The sequence below is a fragment of the Dermacentor andersoni genome, chromosome 1 (assembly GCF_023375885.2).
Source record: "Dermacentor andersoni chromosome 1, qqDerAnde1_hic_scaffold, whole genome shotgun sequence".
Classification (NCBI taxonomy): Eukaryota; Metazoa; Arthropoda; class Arachnida; order Ixodida; family Ixodidae; genus Dermacentor; species Dermacentor andersoni.
The window spans coordinates 293831352-293850327 of NC_092814.1; the positions used below are offsets into that span (position 1 = coordinate 293831352).

General features: G+C 44.9%; 1 protein-coding gene and 1 pseudogene across 6 annotated transcripts in view; one reads left to right on the forward strand and one right to left on the reverse strand.

The window, feature by feature from the left end:
• The window catches only part of LOC126548570 (sec1 family domain-containing protein 2-like), a 49208-nt gene extending 36834 nt beyond the window's left edge, over nucleotides 1–12374 (forward strand). For 2 of the 6 annotated variants that reach the window (XM_050196801.3, XM_055063283.1), the window contains 5 exons: nucleotides 3–158; nucleotides 7955–8087; nucleotides 8529–9684; nucleotides 9816–11924; nucleotides 11993–12374. In XM_050196801.3, the coding sequence (XP_050052758.1) occupies nucleotides 3–158; nucleotides 7955–8087; nucleotides 8529–8600 (361 nt within the window). In that variant the 3' untranslated portion in view covers nucleotides 8601–9684; nucleotides 9816–11924; nucleotides 11993–12374. The remainder of the gene's footprint in view (nucleotides 1–2; nucleotides 159–7954; nucleotides 8088–8528; nucleotides 9685–9815; nucleotides 11925–11992) is intronic. The other 4 variants (XM_055063282.2, XM_055063281.2, XM_055063280.2 and 1 more) reach the window with 4 other exon arrangements.
• Nucleotides 5480–5654, reverse strand: LOC126548645 (U2 spliceosomal RNA; annotated as a pseudogene).
• Nucleotides 12375–18976: the final 6602 nt, after the last annotated feature.

An 18976-nucleotide genomic window follows, 5' to 3' on the forward strand; every position in this document is an offset into this window, starting at 1 on the left:
AGGACCATTCTCGAAGAAGGGAACCTGATGCAGCCAGCAGTGTACAAGCCCTTGCTGAAGCAGCTGCTGCAAGACATTTTTGACCCCAACATGTCAGAGGCACTGCAGCTCAACTACCACTCTGGGGGGCTCAGTGATATGTTAAAAGCAGGATTTGGGTAATCTACTCTTTTATCTACTCTCAAAAATGTCTGGCCTCACTCATGCTTAACAGTGTAGCTGGCCTAACACTCTGGGTGCTCACAGCCAGTCTGTTAGAACATTTTTCCTGCCAAGAACATAGAAAGATGAACGGTTCACTCATGCAGAAATTGGCATTCACGAAGTCACAATCAGTGCATAAAAAATTTAATCTCCTTATATATTTATTTATGTGCAGGCACAAGTTCTTAAATAATGTTTTTAATGCTAATAATTGATGACACAACTCACTCTGTTAATTTTTCTAATGAGGTACTCATTTGTTTTGTGCTAGAACAAAGATAAAAGGGCAGATAATGTGACGCTCACAAAATTTAAAATGACTATCATTTAGGCTTTTGTGATGTCTAATAATTAGCTTGGCTTTTTCATTCACTCGTAGTTTCATAGCTTCGGGATGCTCATCTGCTCGCCATGAAGGCTGCCCTTTTGCTTCTTTAGTGAGCTGAGGCTGGCACACTTCTTGCAGACTCGCTTCACTTTAATTTTCTTTTAGCAGTGTGTGTGTGAGTGTAGTTCTTATTGCCCCACGGTCAGTTACACGTTGTCGGTTCACCATGCCGAGACCAAGGTCAAGCATCTAGGCAAATTTAGACACGTTGAATGGTGACAGTGGGCCAGTCACAAGCAGGTTCTGTTCTGCCACCTACTTGCAACTAAACAAGCCAACCTGATGTCAAATCTAGGAAATTAAAGGACTTGTCTGAAGTATCGTCTTCAAAATTTTGCTCTAGGAGTTTATCAGTTCAAGGTGTGCAGCCAGATATTCCACCATCAGAAAATGATGTACACAACATGAAGGTGTCCCAAGAAATCAGGGAAGCAGTGAGCTCACATGATGCCTTTCCATTGTACTGGGTGTTTAAGCGATGACTGTCTCTAATCATAGGGGCCGAGATTCGCAACAAGGATAGACAAAAGAAAGCTCTCCAACAGATAATTTAGCAACTGAATTAGCCAAGACTTGCAAAACATTTAATTATGTTTGGCCACCAATGCCAACGGGACACCTGTGGCTAACAGCAAGCTCATCACAAATGGGCTTCTGAAACAGATCAAAAATCCTTACTTGAAGTATGCTGACCCATTTTGCACGCAGAACAGACCGAGCTTGTCATGAGTGCACGCAACCACACCTTAAAATTACTGTGTCAAATTATGGCAAAAGCTATGCTACAAAACAAAAGAAAACCTTGCAACATCATGCCGTTGGCTGAAAAACAGGTGCTCACTGTGCATACCCATGTGAATTCACTGTCAACTATCACGAATGGCTACTCTTCTTCTTTTGGGTGACAAGCATAAAGTAAATGTGAGCCACCAGTCAAGAAGCCTTGTGCAGATCAGTTTGGCACTCTGACTGACGTGCCATGGAATGTCGCATGTCCTACACGTCACCACATGACACAACCTTAAGCCATGATCACACGTGCACCTGATGCGCTTAGTTTGTTTTGAGCAGGAAAAGGCACAGAACACATTGTGTCAGCATGCTTTAAACAAGCGATTTTTAACTATGTTAAAAGCAGGTTTTTATCTTGGACTTCATTAAGTCAGCAAATCTTTTTTCATTCATTTAATCATCCTTATTCACCCCCATCACATACCCTTGTATGCCCCGAGGCATTTATCCTCGCATTAAAAAAAAAAAAAGCAGGTTTTTATGAGCTTGCCATTACTATATATGTTATTTTGGCGGCATAACATTGATAATTAGAAACTCAATTAGTGGATCTTAGCTAATTAGGATGCTAAATTATCAGTAATTTTTCCTTTGCCTGCCCCTGTTATGAACCTTGGCCAGCAAAAACTGCCATTCTGTCTTGAATCCCCTATTTTTAATAATTAAATACTGTTGCCATGGAAGCACCTGTTAAAGTGAAATTGAAGCCAAGCCATGCTTGAAAAGCCTTCACAAAATCAGTCCGTGTTTGCAGAAGAGCTTGACCACTCAAAGAACCACCACTGGCGAGCTTTCTTTTTAGCCTCTCTGGCTTGCTTTTTCTGCCACTGTCGTGAAAGCTAAAGTGAAACTAAAGGATGGCCACTTTCTTTGACACCAAGCAACTGAAGTAAGACTTAGATATAGGACAAAGCTGCACGAATTTGCCACAGCACATATGCACTTTTGTGCTGTCTGAAATCAAAGGCGCGTTTTGTTCCGCGTGCCTACCATAACTTGACTGGTGCTAGCTAGTTGTGCATTTCATCACCATACAGCCATTAGTTTGCATAGACAGTCCCTGGCTATAACTGCAATGTGGACACCAGTAAAATGCTCTGGGAAGATGTTAATGGTGCTGTACCAATATTTGTGCATAACTCGACAGCAGCTTATATGTCAGGCTCATGTTACCAGGAGCTAAATTAAACTGATGGGATTCAATCCCAAATCTGCACAATGGCAAATGACAGATACAATAGTGTAAGGCCTTGGATCAATTTTAACCTTCAAGGATTCTTTAATGTGCTCCTAATTCTTGGTGCACGAGTATTTTTATATTTCACTTGTATTGGAATGTAGCCTTTGCAGCCAGGAATTAAACCTGTAACCTGTGTGGCCAGATTCAATAATTTTGGCATTACTTTTTTTATTATGGTGCCTTTCTGTCGCAACAGGGATTCACTCACATACTGTATAGACTCATGAAAGGGCCGCCCCACCAACTTGGCAGCTCAAAATTCAGGGAAAAATTATTTCCAGTGGCGAAGCAATCGCGTTCGGTGCTCCGATGCTACGTGCACACATCGGCAAATTTTCGCTCCGTACTTGCATGTGCCGATACTAGATGGCTAGAGTTGCGTGTCCTCTGATGCAGTGGTACATCTGGGGATCCGGGATGTGCACAAATTGCCGGCTGCTGTTGCACCATTTTGACCAAAAGGTTCGGTCTCATCTAAGAGCCGCATCTTGTCAGAAGTTTGAAAAGCGCGGCCCTTACACAAGTCTATACGGTAGTATGCCTGTGCTGTTTGTCATTGGAATTGATATCTGCATAATGCGAGAGTATCACTGACAAGCGGAGTGCCGGTTTGCAATTTTCTGTCCTCTCGCACGTTAGAGCAGAGTCAATTATCCCAGACTGAAACCAATACACCGAATGTGATCTTTCAAGAATATGGCCCCCCACCTGTACACAGGAGGCGAAGGGCTCATGAGGGCTGAGAATTTGTGCTGTGGCTGAAAAACGTGGAGATGACTAGTACGATTCCTGATCACTACTGTGAATAATGAACTTCTGCTATCAAAAGCTACGAGGGCACCGACAGGACTGCACAGCTGGTGTTCACAGCCACTGCACATATTAGAAGCAGGACAGGTGCCAGTGCAGTAGCTGCTGCTGGTTAGGGACCAGTCGCAAAGCGTCCACAGGCACGATCTGCTCTGCCTGGCTTGCAAACTTCAGTTTTTTTAGACCCTGCTTTAGAGTACCATCAACTATCACTAATAATAGGGAAATTTAGAAATAGGTGACCCAAAATTGGCAGATGCCGCTGGCTGTGCTTGCAAAAAAGCTTGGATTACACACATTGGCAATAACACTGATGCTATTACTCCAATATACTAACATTCCTTTAGCTTATGCATAAGCAAATCACTTGCATACATTATTTGAATCTGTCTACTATCAAGGACAATGCGCAAGACACAGTCAGGACACACTGTTTATAGAAAAAGTTTTTGTGAGAAACCGTGAGCAAATGCAATATATGTGTCATCTTGACATCATACGCTTGTCACATGGGTAGTTTCAATGTGGATTTGAACAAATAAGCATAGGTGTGTGCGGATTCATCGAGTACAGGGGGAAGGGGGGCTCAGTGTTCCTGCAGCTCCCCCACATCCCCACTTAACAGCCCTTTCACAAGGTCAGTTTAGTGGCACGCTAATTACCTACAAAGTTGCCAAATTTCTCAAATGCCATTCCTGAACATTTCACCATGAAATTGCAAGCTTGACACTTAATCTTCAGTACCCACAACTTCACCAACACATGACACTGTTCTGAGTTACCTGCCTTTCATACTCATCAGCGAGTTCTACAGTAGACCAGACACTCGGGGGCGAATCTACACCTCCTTCAGTAGGCTTTAGATAGGGTATGTGTGTGGAGGGAGGGGGCATTGCACCCTTTCCCCCATCCCCTTGTGTGCATAAATAAGCATAAGACTGCATGCTCATTGGCTGTTTCTGCATGATAGTTCAAATAGGCATCAAATAAATGCTGCTTGGCTTAGGTTTTATGAATTCCAGTTGAGTTGAACAGTGAAAACTGCTGTTGCCACCTCATACTCTGGGAGCAAGAAAGCAGTGGCTGAAAGGTTGCATATTGTTGACATTTTGTCCCAAAATATATTTGAAATGCTTTTTATGATGTTACAAGGTATTCCTGTAAGCTACAACTTACTTTTTTACTGCTAACAAAGCATCCTAGTGTACAGAGGGCTAACTGCTCAACAAGCATTGAACTGGAGTGTGGAGCATCAGCAGCAGTTGTGCTAAGTCTTTTGGCAAGAATTGGCTGCAGTGAGCATTGCATGGTCTTTCTGCCCATGTGTGTGCTTGCTGTGCTTAAAATACAATCTTGTCACCGTTTTCCTTGATTCATCAAAGCACTGTGCCATGTATGCTGGAAAGACACCTGGCACCCAAAGGGTCAAATGCAATTCTTGGCATTGGAAGTATGCGTGACATGTTGAACAAGAGTGCATGCAACACACTGCCAATTAAAGGCATTGTTCACATTTGTGTGTCTGATATGCCCCATAGCTTAGCAAACTTTTTCAATGCTTTAGAATTTTTTGCTATATACCAGCTGAAGCACCCAAATCCTGCCTCATCCATGTCATGTTCTTGCATGCCGATTGAAAATTAGTTTAGTGCATGGTTTAATTAACTGCACCAAGGCATATTAGCTTTCATTACAATGTAGACTAATTTTCTATTATTGCTAGTTAGACACCAATTCACCTCCCAAAAGTGATTACCTGCAGCATTTTACAGTGAAGCTGTATATGGCTGGATTCCATCTATTTTTTATATGCGCAACAAAAATTATAATCAGCAGCTCATACCCTCCTAAGCAAGCAAAATGCAATGGTTCATCCCCCTCGTAATGCAGAGGCTACGAGCACTCAGCAAAGTGAAGTAAACAGTGCATCCATTCATTGGAATCACGGATACAACATACAGAATAGCACATATTTCAATAAAGAACAAACTCAAAACAAGCATCTGTCATCATCAGCAACAGCTCATACCCCTATAAGCAAGCAAAAATGCAATGGGTCATACCCCCATAGGGCAGAGGCTACAAGCACTTGGCAAGCAAGGCTACAAGCACTCCACCAACTTGGAACAATAAGTTTTATATCTTTGGTCCAAATAGAGCCCTCATCACATATTAAGCTGATAAGAACAGATACTACACATTGACCTGCGTCGGTCATGTCTGCGTTCACACTGCCCTCTCTTTGTCGGCATTCGAAGCACTTGCGCATCTACAGTGGAACCCACTTATAACAATATTCAAGTGCCACGAAAATTCCATTGTTATAACCGGGTTGCATGAAAAAAAAAAAAATCAAAATCAAGGATGGTGTAGCTGTTCCGAGAAAACTATAATGGCGGGGAGGCCAGTTCTCCTCCCCAACACCTTCTTCCATCCAGCTTCAGATTGTGTTGACTCGTTTAACTGTTTAACTCTGCTTCCTGCACGTTGTTGTTAACAAGCCGCGGCTGTCGGCGTTCAAGAATGGCACTGCTATAACAATTGCAAAGACTGGTCACGGGCTGCAAGTGACATACGAGCTCCGCCGAGGCATTGCTTTGGTGGCCCTAAAAGGCGCCTTTTAAAAAATGCGGAAAGGTTGCCGCAGCAGCATCTCAGCTTGAGAAATCCAGAAGAAACGCTGGGACGTGATCGCCACATACTTCCCACTGGCTTGCATGAGAAAGCCGCATGTCTGTCAGCCTTGCTTTCTTTACGCAAAGCTTGCGAACATCCTTCTCCAAGGCATCCAGGTGCTTCACGTAGTGAAGTGGAAGGTCCCTCGCGAAAGCAAGCCCATGAGGGATTGAATCATCTACAGGACCTCCCGCAGGGACAATGTTGAGGCAGCCTGCCCTACCACGTCGGCACTGCCATCGTGGCCGTCACTACTGCTATTCGATGCAAGCACGTTCGCGACAATCACCTAATTGGTTAGAAGCACTTTGTTTGCAAATCTATGGCAGTGTGCTTTCTTTTCACCAGCAACGTCATGCATTGGATCAGCCATCTTCCGCTTCAGCAGCAAGTCAAATGAGGCTGAGAAACAACATGGCCTGGAACGACTTCGAAGCAATGAACAAAGACAAGCATGAGCGACTTAATCAGTTGGCAGAATTGCACAGAATGAGGGCCATAGAATAAAGAACCAACTGTGAGGGCCCAGCGAGCGATTTGGGAGCAGCGCCGGCAGCGTTGTCAGTGTAGTTGACACAGTCCATTCATGTTTCGGAGGGTGGCGCGGCGCAGATCTATGGGCGCAGCCCATTCATGTTCGAATGGGTGGAAGGGCGACGGGAGAGATGCGCATGAGGCTGGCGTGTATCTCATGGAGAGGAGCGCGTGGTGGCAGTTGGGGTGGCGGGCGATTGTGCAGCGACTCGCATTTCACTTTTTCTTTTCTAGGATTTCGAATTACATTACTTTCCACACGAACAACCAGTAGCCAGACCTAATCGTTATAACCGATAATGTGGCATGGGGACATTGTAGTAAGCGGGTTATTTGCCCATAGGAAACATACAAAAGGTGAGGGCGCAGCAGCCTTTCATTGTTATAACCAATATATTGGTAAAACCGGTATTGTTATAAGTGGGTTCGACTGTACTTTCCTTTCCTTCTGCTCTTCCGCGGTGGCAGTCCCATGGAAACGTCATTCGTGTATAGTTTCCTCCGGCTCCTCTGGGCAGCAGTCCCGTCGTCTACACGAATGTATATAAAAATTGCGGTAAATTAGCTTGCAATTTTGTTCAAAATTCTGTCGCATGCTAAATAGCTTCGCTGGTCATCCACCTTCACAGAGTGGAATGGCTCATGATTTTTTAATTCCTTAAAGTTCCATGCCAGAGTATACTTGTCTGGCTGCCGATGCACACCCTGGCTGTGCTGAAAATATTTGTGAAAGTGAAACATTCAGAAATTGCCATCTACTCAGGAATTGGTTATTAAGCAAAAATTTTATGGTAGCTTTTGTTTTTTATGCTATAGATGGTGTGACAAAGCTTGACTGCCTGTATTACATCTCTTTCTTACATGGCAGACTGGTGCAAAGAGCCTGTGTTTTTGAACAACACAGAAATTCAAGAACTTATGAACTGATTTAGAGGACTTCAATGTTGATTACGTGGTGCCTACAAGGAAAAATAGCATCGACGAAGATGCCATTGAGGAGCCCTAATTAGCCTAGTCAAGATCACTAATTAGCATGTCATAAGTAATTTCTTTAATTTTCAAATTTAAATATTTGTTCAGTGTTCAGCAGCATATCCCCAATAAATAGCATTTAAAGTGTGCTAATGTATTACTTAGACAGAAATTGAATTTGTTGCAGTTCTGAAAAACACCTGGCAGCTAAAGGGTTTAATATGAATCTTTGCATGGGAAGTGTGTGCAATACGTTGGAATGCAACACACTGCCTGTTAAAGCCATTGTTCAGATTTGTGTGTTTGATATGCCTCTCAATGCATTCTTGCACATGCAGACTTTTCAGAAGCACAAGCAAGCCACTGCCAAAGGATAGTCCAGTGCTTATTGTCTTCATTATTGGTGGCGTAACGGCTTCTGAAGTAAAGCTTGTGAATGATATCACATCGTCAAGAAAATTGCCGCAGGAGGTATGCACACCTGATATTTAGACTGCAAGCTTGTCTACTAGTTGCTTGAGGGTTCATATGTACCAGAATTAAATAAGAACTGCCAATTATGTGAAGGACCTTGTAACTTATGCAGATTATATAAACATAGTGAAGTACCTAAGCATGCTTCCATGCACTGGGCGATATCACAGTTGTACAACATAGCAATAGATTTAGATATGGCAGGCCAGGCTGCTACCTATTGCCAATCCCGAGCGCCTGTGTGAATGCCTTATAACACTGTGAGGCTCTAGTCCGTAGTAATCGCAGCAGCATGTTGGCCCCTAACCACTAGTCAGCCTATGCAGGAGTTAATTGCACAAGTGTTTTTCTGCACTGACCCACCCTGCAATGTCGCCAATTTAGACACCAATGTGTGTAGTTTCCCGACGCGTCAATGTTTTCTTCCTGTTCCCCCAGGTCATCGTTGGAAGCACAACATTAGCCAAACCACACCAACAACTCGGCCTCCTCGTTAGACATTCCACATGAAAGCTGCAATTGTGTGAAATGACTGAATGCAATAAACGAGAACATTTGTACGTGCGGTCACATATTTGCATGTGCAGATATTGACAGGAGTCTGTGAAATTTCCCACGTTGTACTTCATGCCGGGCGTGCTGAAGCGATGATCACGAGCAATCGTCCACAGGCGGCTGTTGCAACCACCTACTGCACCAGATCATAGCAGTTTATATTCCCTGATTTTCGTCGCCGTCGTGTAGGCTGCAACAGTGGCACCGATGAGAGCTGGGACTAATACTTGATACTTCTTTCCGTACTGCACTCGAAACATCTGCTGGCCTATGTGAACAACACAATAGGACAAGGAACCTGCAGCTAGAGTCGACAGTGTCGTCCTAGTGAATCCTTCCATGTAAGAAACAGTTCTTTTGCACGCAGCATTCGGGGCTACAGACTGCATGACTGTATTCTGCAGCAAACGGATGCAAGCGATGTCCCGCGGTACGGTCACAGAACACATACACACGCGCGGTTGGCGCGGTCGAGAGAACGATCAAGTCGAGAACGAACACGCCACGGCGTCGCTCGGCGCCACCATCGTGCCTTCTCAAAAATCCCTAAACGATCCTGTCTCTAGGCGCCTAGGATCAGGTCACGTGAGGGATTCTTAGAGGAAAATCGAAAAGCTGTGCCGGAAAAGTGGGAACACGGAGGAAGGAAACTTGTGAGTGGGAACCTCTAGGGCGCCGCCCTGTTGCTACTGGTCAATGTGGCCAGCGCAATTACTATTGAAAGAGCTGAAAACAAGTACAGGTCACCTTATGCTTTGTCATCTAAAAACTCATACCTGATGGCTTTATGAAGGTGGTAGGTTAATATTAAGTTTACAGAAAGCAATCGCCAAGTCCGTGACTTATGTAAATCACGATGTACGCCTTCATGCAATAAAGGATGACGCGAATTTCGGTTTCGAATCTGTTTTTTGGATGCGTAGTAGTTTCGTACAGTTTAGGTTTGACATGCGATCGCGCGTCGACATCGGACGCTATGGCACACTCGTGCCTTTTGTGCCACCGAAGCCCCTAAGTGCTCTGGCATATACCTTCACATGTAAGTAAACGAATGCATCTCCTTGTTGAGAATATCACGCGAGTAGGCAGCTCTTGTGGTGCATCACAATCGTTTGAGAAGCGTCACAGTAGAGCATTTTCCTACACGCGGAGCGGCGTTTTTATTTGCAGGTTTCCCTTCAGTAGGAAGTTGCTGGACAGGCGGACCAGCGCACAGGAATTGTACTGGCGAAGCCACAAGCAACTCAAAGAATCTGATTAATTGTTGCACTTTGAACAATCATGCTTCTACAAAGGCCACAGCAGAAAAACAGCCTGATGCCGAGTATTTCTGTGCCACGAAGTAATAAAGAGGCGAGTGCCTAATGCGGACGAAATCGAGTGCATCGAGACTTAGAACGACAGAAAGCTGAGCTAGTTGGTAAGGATTCATTATGCAAAATAGAGGTGAGGCGTGCAGACAGGACACAAGATTAGAGAAGTGGGCGGCGCTCGTGTTGTTTGCTTGTAAATACTCTACTCTTGTGTCCTGTCTGCACGCCTCACCTCCGTTTTGCATAACGAGTGCATCAACCCACATATTAATAGCGTAGGCGTTTGATTAACTGTGCAATAATTTCAACACTTCCTTACATGCCATTTCATGGGGAATATCTTTTCTGGTCACAAATTTGTGCGGCTAATTTATTTGCATGGTCGACTCCGGGCCTGTGGGACCGTTCATTTGCACTTGATGCAGAGTCTTTTACATGTATCCATAAACTGCAGATATGCACATCAGATCCCTGCGAGCATTTTCAAAATTCAATTATTTTAGACAACAAAGCCACGTGACTGCGCTCATGCGCTATCGTATTGCAGCGGCCCCTAACATTCCTATATTTCTCTTTCTGCGTGGTCTTCGAGGCTATGTTCACTTACCTGCCCTCCCGCCTGTTTGTTGCGGCGGTCTCTTAGCTTCCCTGGCCCAGCAACCCGTCCTTGATATGCGCGCGCACATATGCAATACTGACATAATCTCAAATACCACTAAGCAGCTGGGACACATTTTTGTTGACCATACTCGCAGGTAAAAGAAGTAGATCATGTGGACAGCTCCAGCTCATTTTTCTTAAATCAGTGTGTACAAGGGGTATGCGAAAATAATTTTTTTTTTCTCGCGCACCGATTATTTTGCTGTATAAGCAAGAGAACCCACCACGTTAGTGTAACGTATCTTGTACATCACACTAATATGTGCTTTAATTTACCAAGTGAGATGAGTTACTTTTATGGCTCATTCAGTCATATCACACTGCAAGCTTCATTCATCAATCTTCAATTGGATTTTGCAAATGTTTAATGAAACGTTTCCCTTTTATGCAGATATGCAATGGCAAGCCCTTCCGTGTGTTCCAAAGGTAAAATTTAAGCTCTAAATTAAAAAAAGACATTTCTAGTCAGAAACAAGCAAAAATGGTGAATGCAGAGTATCAGAAGCCCAAGGTACAGAAATTATGAGAAGTGTCGAATGATTTTAAGGAAAGAGTCGTATTTGAAAATGCAAGACTCTTTAGTGGAGGTCAAGCAAGTCAATATAGGTAGAATACTCTGCAAAATTATGCGAGTGAGTGGATGTCAAGCAATGGGTCAGGAAATGCGTTGTTTTTCTGCAAAACAAAAGCTGATTGCCATTACATAAGTCACTTTAGCATCATGAGACTGCTGCTTGATAAATTCAGAAATAAACCAAAAAATAAGACACGCAACAATAAAAAACAATTTAATGATGCTCTCTCCACACTGGGATAAATAAAAACAAACACATCACATCTAATGTGGACATATCAGACGCCTTCTGAAACACTAAAGGAAAAATTCAGTTTCGAGCTATGGCACTTGCCACATAAATGTGGGGGGCCTTGCACTAATAGTGATAGTTACCACTGCATTTAGAAATTGAAAGCATTCATGCAGACAAGGATGATTCTTTATATTTTTGGCTACCACTTCAAATGCCTCCACTAAGTGTTACAATGCTGCACGCAGCCATACTAAGGATCTCGCAGCAACACCTGCAGGTAAAAAGCAGAAGCAGTCAAAGTGATGGTGTGTACTGGACACTATGTTTGAAAACTTTTAGGCAAGGAGAGTGCAAGAAGCAGACATAGCAACTGCATTTATTTCCATAATTCCCCATTTGAATGGCCTTTTCTTTTTGCTTAGACAATGCCTACGCCTAGCCACAGCAGCTCCCTCATACAGACTCCGCAAGCCAAGAGGCCGTGGAGGCAAATGCAGGTAAGAGGCAAGAAGCAATAGCACTGGTATTGACATTCATCTAATTTCTTTCTTTTTCTTTCGTTTAGGCAGCCAGCACACCTCGAGCAGCCACCTTGACTGCGGGTGTGTCACCCTAGTCACCAAGAAAACATCTGAGGGAAAGTGACAGGCAATGTGAACAGCCACTTCTCCATGTAAACGATACTCTTTCTCTCGGATGACTCCTACGCCTCGCCACGCCAGCACACTTGTGCACAAAGATGCCGCGGAGGCACGTGCAGGTCAGAGGCAAGAAGCAGTGGCACTGGTGTCGACATTCACCCAATTTCTTTTTCTTACACTGAGGCAGCCAGCACACCTCGAACAGCCACCTTGACTGCGGGTGTGTCAGTAGATTCCTGTTGTACATATGCTCATAATAAACTTCAGTAAACTTGAACTTGATAATAAACTTGAAGGCAAATGGGACATTGATGCATTGTTTTTTTGAACATTTATTTTACACATACAATATATGTTATACTTTGCAGTGCTACAGAGCGTATTTTGAAGCTTCCCCCTATATTTTGCACCTTTAATTACGTATGTGTTGTGTGGCCCTTAATGCAGTTCATGTTGTAGCAGCTGCTTTGTCTGTGTATCGCACATTGGCTTAAGCTCGTGATATCCACATATTTCTCACACATGTACAAAAGAAAGTTCTATGTAGTCCTCAGTGTTATAAAAAAAATGAAAGTAAACAATCCGATCGTGGAATTGTGTTTATTACAGTGATTCCTATGACAGTTACTGACAAGTTGACAACTTGAACTGGTCAATCCGTCCATAGCCTCCTCTATTTTTCAAAAATAAAGGAGGCTATGATCCGTCATGGCAAGGAATTTTATGTATACATTAAAAAAGGGGAGGTATGTGTGTGTGTTTGTAGTGGGGGGTATAGGATTACGGCGGTACGAAGATGTGTACCAACACTGTCCTCTAGACCCATTCCGTTAAAGTACCGTAACAAAGCGTATTATGCATAAAGTTCATACAACCAACTCTGATATTACTACACACGCCAGGCGACGCGAGCTACATTTGTCGTGACGCATTCGCGACTGCACCGGATGCCCTCCATATTATTCTCGTTAATCGTGCTCACTGCACTGAGGCAAAAGAAAGATCATGGGCTCAGGTGCCTTTAAAGTATCTCAACCTTGCGAGGCACTGCTGCGCGTGCCAGGGGAGCTGTCCGTGCGAACACTCCCTGGCACACACCTGCCTCGGCGGCCCCAACCTACGTACCGTTCTGCTTCGAGCTTTGATCCCCCCACTGTCCTTTGGGTGCCCTGGAGTTCCTGCGCCGCCTGCTTTAATATAATCTCAGGTGCACTCCTGAGACTTCCGTTTGTCGGTTACATGTGCCCTACAGCTGGATCAGTACTAATAACAATAAAAAAAAAACCTGATCCATCGTCGCGACGATAGATCGCGAAAGCGGCTTTTGCAACATACCGCGCCCGTGCGAAGAGAATTACGGAACGCCAACGAGGAATCTGACCACAGCTTTGAGCTCGTAACCTCGTCGAGTGACACTCCTGCAACAGGTGTGACTAGGGTGCCTCAGCGGCGGGCGAGGAGGACATCGAGGCACCCTAGGTGTGACCGCTGAAAACCGCATACCGCCGGAAACTTCAACAGGATCATCCCTCGTTTGCATAACTGCCACCTGTACGGCCAACATGGACCACACCGTCCCGCAACATAGAATAAAGAACCAACTTATAAAGCCCATACACACGGCTGCACGCACACATCACGACACTACAAGCGAGACGCTATGGTTCTAGCCACCATGGGGAACCAGCGCTGGATAGGCGGCGCGTCGAAAAGAATGCGTTGCACGCCGCCCTGGCGACGAAACGCGGCATATTCAAGCCTCTCGACCAGACGACACGTCCGCGGCCGTTTCATAGTTCGCACATATGGTTCGCATGTTTCCGTTTTCGCGCCGCTTCAATGGACAGTTTTCGTAAAGAACCTAGCGCCATCAAGTGAAGAAATGACGAAAGAAGCTTTTTAAGCTTTATATATTTTTCACAGTGTGTCGCGGCGAGCACGTGCGTTTATTTAACTGTTTTGCCGTGTGCCGTTCCCATGCTTGTGTGGCAGCCTGCCTCGCAAATCTAGTAGCTACGGCGCCGGTCTTGCTGCGCTATGGTTTCGGAAGTATTAGTTGGCCTGAAGACATTTCATACTTCTCTTGCTAGACATAAGAAATTCTGATGTTACTTGGCCACATCAGTCAATGGAGAAGAAAGCTTTATCGCATCAGCTGACTCGGGCAAGCAAATGTTTGAGTGCTCCGCTGCTTGATCCGTAACAACCCTGGCTACATTTAGCACTAATTACATAAATTTACCGGATGCATCTCAACGCCGAATCCTCATCCGCATGCGCATTTTTAAAAACACACAGGCGGCCTTGTCGCGCGTGCGCCTGCAGTATGCGCACACAACTCGTATTACAAGGCAGCTTCCCTGCCACATAATTCTTGGCAATGAATGGAAACTACCTTTCGTATCGTTCGCTTGGTGTGGCGGCATTGGAAGGAGCTTGGCGGTGGTATTGCGAAGGAAAAATGGTTGGTACACATGCCGGATGGTGCATGCTACTGCTCTTTTTGTTTCCGACGAAATGCCGACTGCAGATTCTGCTGTTTGGCACTGGCTGCCACGGCTGACCGTCTTCCCTATCGAATAAACCAAGCACACACGCGAAATTCGATTTAGAAACCTGCCCGACGCCGCTTGACAGGGCGACAAGACAGGAACTTACTCCGCTCGCCTGACTGCTTGGATGCAACGCCGCCTCCGTTCTTGTTCGTAGGGTTTAGATGAAAAAACGCAGAAGGATACATCCTCCCTCATTCCGACGTAGTTGTGACACTCGTATACGCAACAGTACCGTCGGCGTCCTTTTGTTTTCCTTCGACTTTCAGCGCACGCAACGCCACTACCAGCAGCAATTTTCGTCCGCCGGAGCGGCTGCATTGTGCACGTTCTGACCGCCAGGGTGGCGCTGCAGGCGTCGTGAAAACTCCAGCGCTGGTTCCCCATCGTGGTTCCCCATAGAGACGCCATGCTGCTACGCTGCTACTGCTGCCGGATTAAAACTGACTACTTAATAAGAGGTACAAAATGAAGGTTGTACAGGTCTACGCTCCTACATCTAGTCATGATGACCAGGAAGTCGAAAGCTTTTATGAAGACGTAGAATCGGCGATGAGTAAAGTCAAAACAAAATACACTATACTGATGGGCGACTTCAATGCCAGGGTAGGCAAGAAGCAGGCTGGAGACAAGTCAGTGGGGGAATATGGCATAGGCTCTAGGAATAGCAGAGGAGAATTATTAGTAGAGTTTGCAGAACAGAATAATATGCGGATAATGAATACCTTTTTCCGCAAGCGGGTTAGCCGAAAGTGGACGTGGAGGAGCCCGAATGGTGAGACTAGAAATGAAATCGACTTCATACTCTGCGCGAACCCTGGCATCATTCAAGATGTAGACGTGCTCGGCAAGGTACGCTGCAGTGACCACAGGATGGTAAGAACTCGAATTAGCCTAGACTTGAGGAGGGAACGAAAGAAACTGGTACACAAGAAGCCAATCAATGAGTTAGCGGTAAGAGGGAAACTAGAGGAATTCCGGATCAAACTACAGAACAGGTATTCGGCTTTAACTCAGGAAGAGGACCTTAGTGTTGAAGCAATGAACGACAACCTCATGGGCATCATTAAGGAGTGCGCAATAGAAGTCGGTGGTAACGCCGTTAGACAGGAAACCAGTAAGCTATCGCAGGCGACGAAAGATCTGATCAAGAAACGCCAATGTATGAAAGCCTCTAATCCTACAGCTAGAATAGAACTGGCAGAACTTTCTAAGTTAATCAACAAGCGTAAGACAGCGGACATCAGGAACTATAATATGGATAGAATTGAACAGGCTCTCAGGAACGGAGGAAGCCTAAAAACAGTGAAGAAGAAACTAGGAATAGGCAAGAATCAGATGTGTGCGTTAAGAGACAAAGCCGGCAATATCGTTACTAATATGGATGAGATAGTTCAAGTGGCTGAGGAGTTCTATAGAGATTTATACAGTACCAGTGGCACCCACGACGATAGTGGAAGAGAGAATAGCCTAGAGGAATTCGAAATCCCACAGGTAACGCCAGAAGAAGTAAAGAAAGCCTTAGGAGCTATGCAAAGGGGGAAGGCAGCTGAGGAGGATCAGGTAACAGCAGATTTGTTGAAGGATGGTGGTCAGATTGTTCTAGAGAAACTGGCCACCCTGTATACGCAATGCCTCATAACCTCGAGCGTACCGGAATCTTGGAAGAACGCTAACATAATCCTAATCCATAAGAAAGGGGACGCCAAAGACTTGAAAAATTATAGACCGATCAGCTTACTGTCCGTTGCCTACAAAGTATTTACTAAGGTAATCGCAAATAGAATCAGGAACACCTTAGACTTCTGTCAACCAAAGGACCAGGCAGGATTCCGTAAAGGCTACTCAACAATAGACCATATTCACACTATCAATCAAGTGATAGAGAAATGTGCAGAATATAACCAACCCTTATATATAGCTTTCATTGATTACGAGAAAGCGTTTGATTCAGTCGAAACCTCAGCAGTCATGGAGGCATTACGGAATCGGGGTGTAGATGAGCCATATGTAAAAATACTGGAAGATATCTATAGCGGCTCCACAGCCACCGTAGTCCTCCACAAAGAAAGCAACAAAATCCCTATAAAGAAAGGCGTCAGACAGGGAGATACGATATCTCCAATGCTATTCACAGCATGTTTACAGGAGGTATTCAGAGGCCTGGAGTGGGAAGAATTGGGGATAAAAGTTGATGGAGAATACCTTAGCAACTTGCGATTCGCTGATGATATTGCCTTGCTTAGTAACTCAGGAGACCAATTGCAATGCATGCTCACTGACCTGGAGAGGCAAAGCAGAAGGGTAGGTCTGAAAATTAATCTGCAGAAAACTAAAGTACTGTTTAACAGTCTCGGAAGAGAACAGCAGTTTACGATAGGTAGCGAAACACTGGAAGTGGTAAGGGAATACATCTACTTAGGGCAGGTAGTGACCACGGATCCGGATCATGAGACTGAAATAACCAGAAGAATAAGAATGGGTTGGGGTGCGTTTGGCAGGCATTCTCAAATCATGAACAGTAGGTTGCCACTATCCCTCAAAAGGAAAGTGTACAACAGCTGTGTGTTACCAGTACTCACATATGGGGCAGAAACCTGGAGGCTTACGAAAAGGGTTCTGCTGAAATTGAGGACGACGCAACGAGCTATGGAAAGAAGAATGATGGGTGTAACGCTAAGGGATAAGAAAAGAGCAGATTGGGTGAGGCAACAAACGCGGGTAAACGACATCTTAGTTGAAATCAAGAAAAAGAAATGGGCATGGGCCGGACATGTAATGAGGAGGGAAGATAACCGATGGTCACTAAGAGCTACGGACTGGATTCCAAGGGAAGGGAAGCGTAGCAGGGGGCGGCAGAAAGTTAGGTGGGCAGATGACATTAAGACGTTTGCAGGGACAACATGGCCACAATTAGTACATGACCGGGGTAGTTGGAGAAGTATGGGAGAGGCCTTTGCCCTGCAGTGGGCGTAACTAGGCTGATGATGATGATGATGACTGTCACCAAGTCTAGCAAGCGTCTCATGAGCTGGCAACCTCGGCGCGTAGCAACATGGCGGCGCTCTTGCGGTTCCCGATTTCAATGCATGGGCCCTATGGGTAGCTTGTCCTCTAGAGTCAGTATAGTAGCTCTATGAGTGGCACACTGCATCGCGACACCATCTACATTTACACAAGTCAAGCGACATGCCTGCAGATAACAAAGGGCACCCATTGGCTGTCTCGATCCCAGATGCTGCCTGTAGATGGCGTTGCCATGCAGTTTGCGAATAAAGAGTTAGTGGAATGCATAAGCGCTGATATTAAGGGTTTCGGGAGTGGTGCTGAAATTGTCCTATTAGGTGACATGAATGCCCACATACAGGATTTAGATGGCTATACCGAGAATAACAGGAAGTCAATGCTGGACCTTTGTGAGCAACATAACCTCGTGATCGTGAATACAGGGCCTAAGTGTGAAGGACAGATCACGTGGGAAGTGGGAAACCGGCAATCGACCATTGATTACTGTCTGATGACAGAAGGAATTCATGATAAGTTGAGAGAAATGGTCATCGATGAGGAAGGGTTTAACAGCATAGGGAGTGACCATAAACGCATTATTTTTAAATGGGATATGTAATTGGGAAAGAGAGCAAGGAGAGCAAAATCGCCAGTCCAAATTCGAACGCTGAACAAATAGCAAATACAATCACTAGAGTCGAGGAAGGACTTGGCAAATGGCCAAGTAAAGAGTGGGAATATGGTGAGCTTCTAAGTGTAATAACGACAGAAATACGGAAAGGGAAACAACATGGGTTTGTTGGAAAGGAAAAAAGAAACCGGAAAGCTGGTGGAACAAGGAGATACGAGAAGCGATCGCCGAACAACAGAAAGCATCTCGAGAGCACAGGCAGGCAAAGAAGGCGCAGTTGCCGCAGGATGAAGCAACCAGTAAATGGGAAATATACCGGGAGAAAAAGTCTATGGTTCAAATACTGGTGCAAGCAAAATTAAAAGGTGAAAGTGAACATTAGTTGTCAGAAATACGTGAGAAAAAGAAGGCCGCACCTAAAATATGTTGGAACCACATAATATTATTAGGCAGGAAGTCAACAACAATAAAACAACATATCCTTGACGAAGATGAAAACAGACTGGAAGGAGAAGCGGCAATAAATTACATCCGAAAAGCAACAGCCGAATGTTTCCAAGGCAATGATGAGGTTATACTTGATAAAAAAAGAAGAACATGAAAGAGACCCAAGCGGAAAAGGAGCTGGTGCTGACAAATTTAAACTGGAAGAAAGCGGAAGCCTACGACAACGTAGACCGCAACATTTTGTGGGATATTCTGGAAGGGGAAGGCTTAGG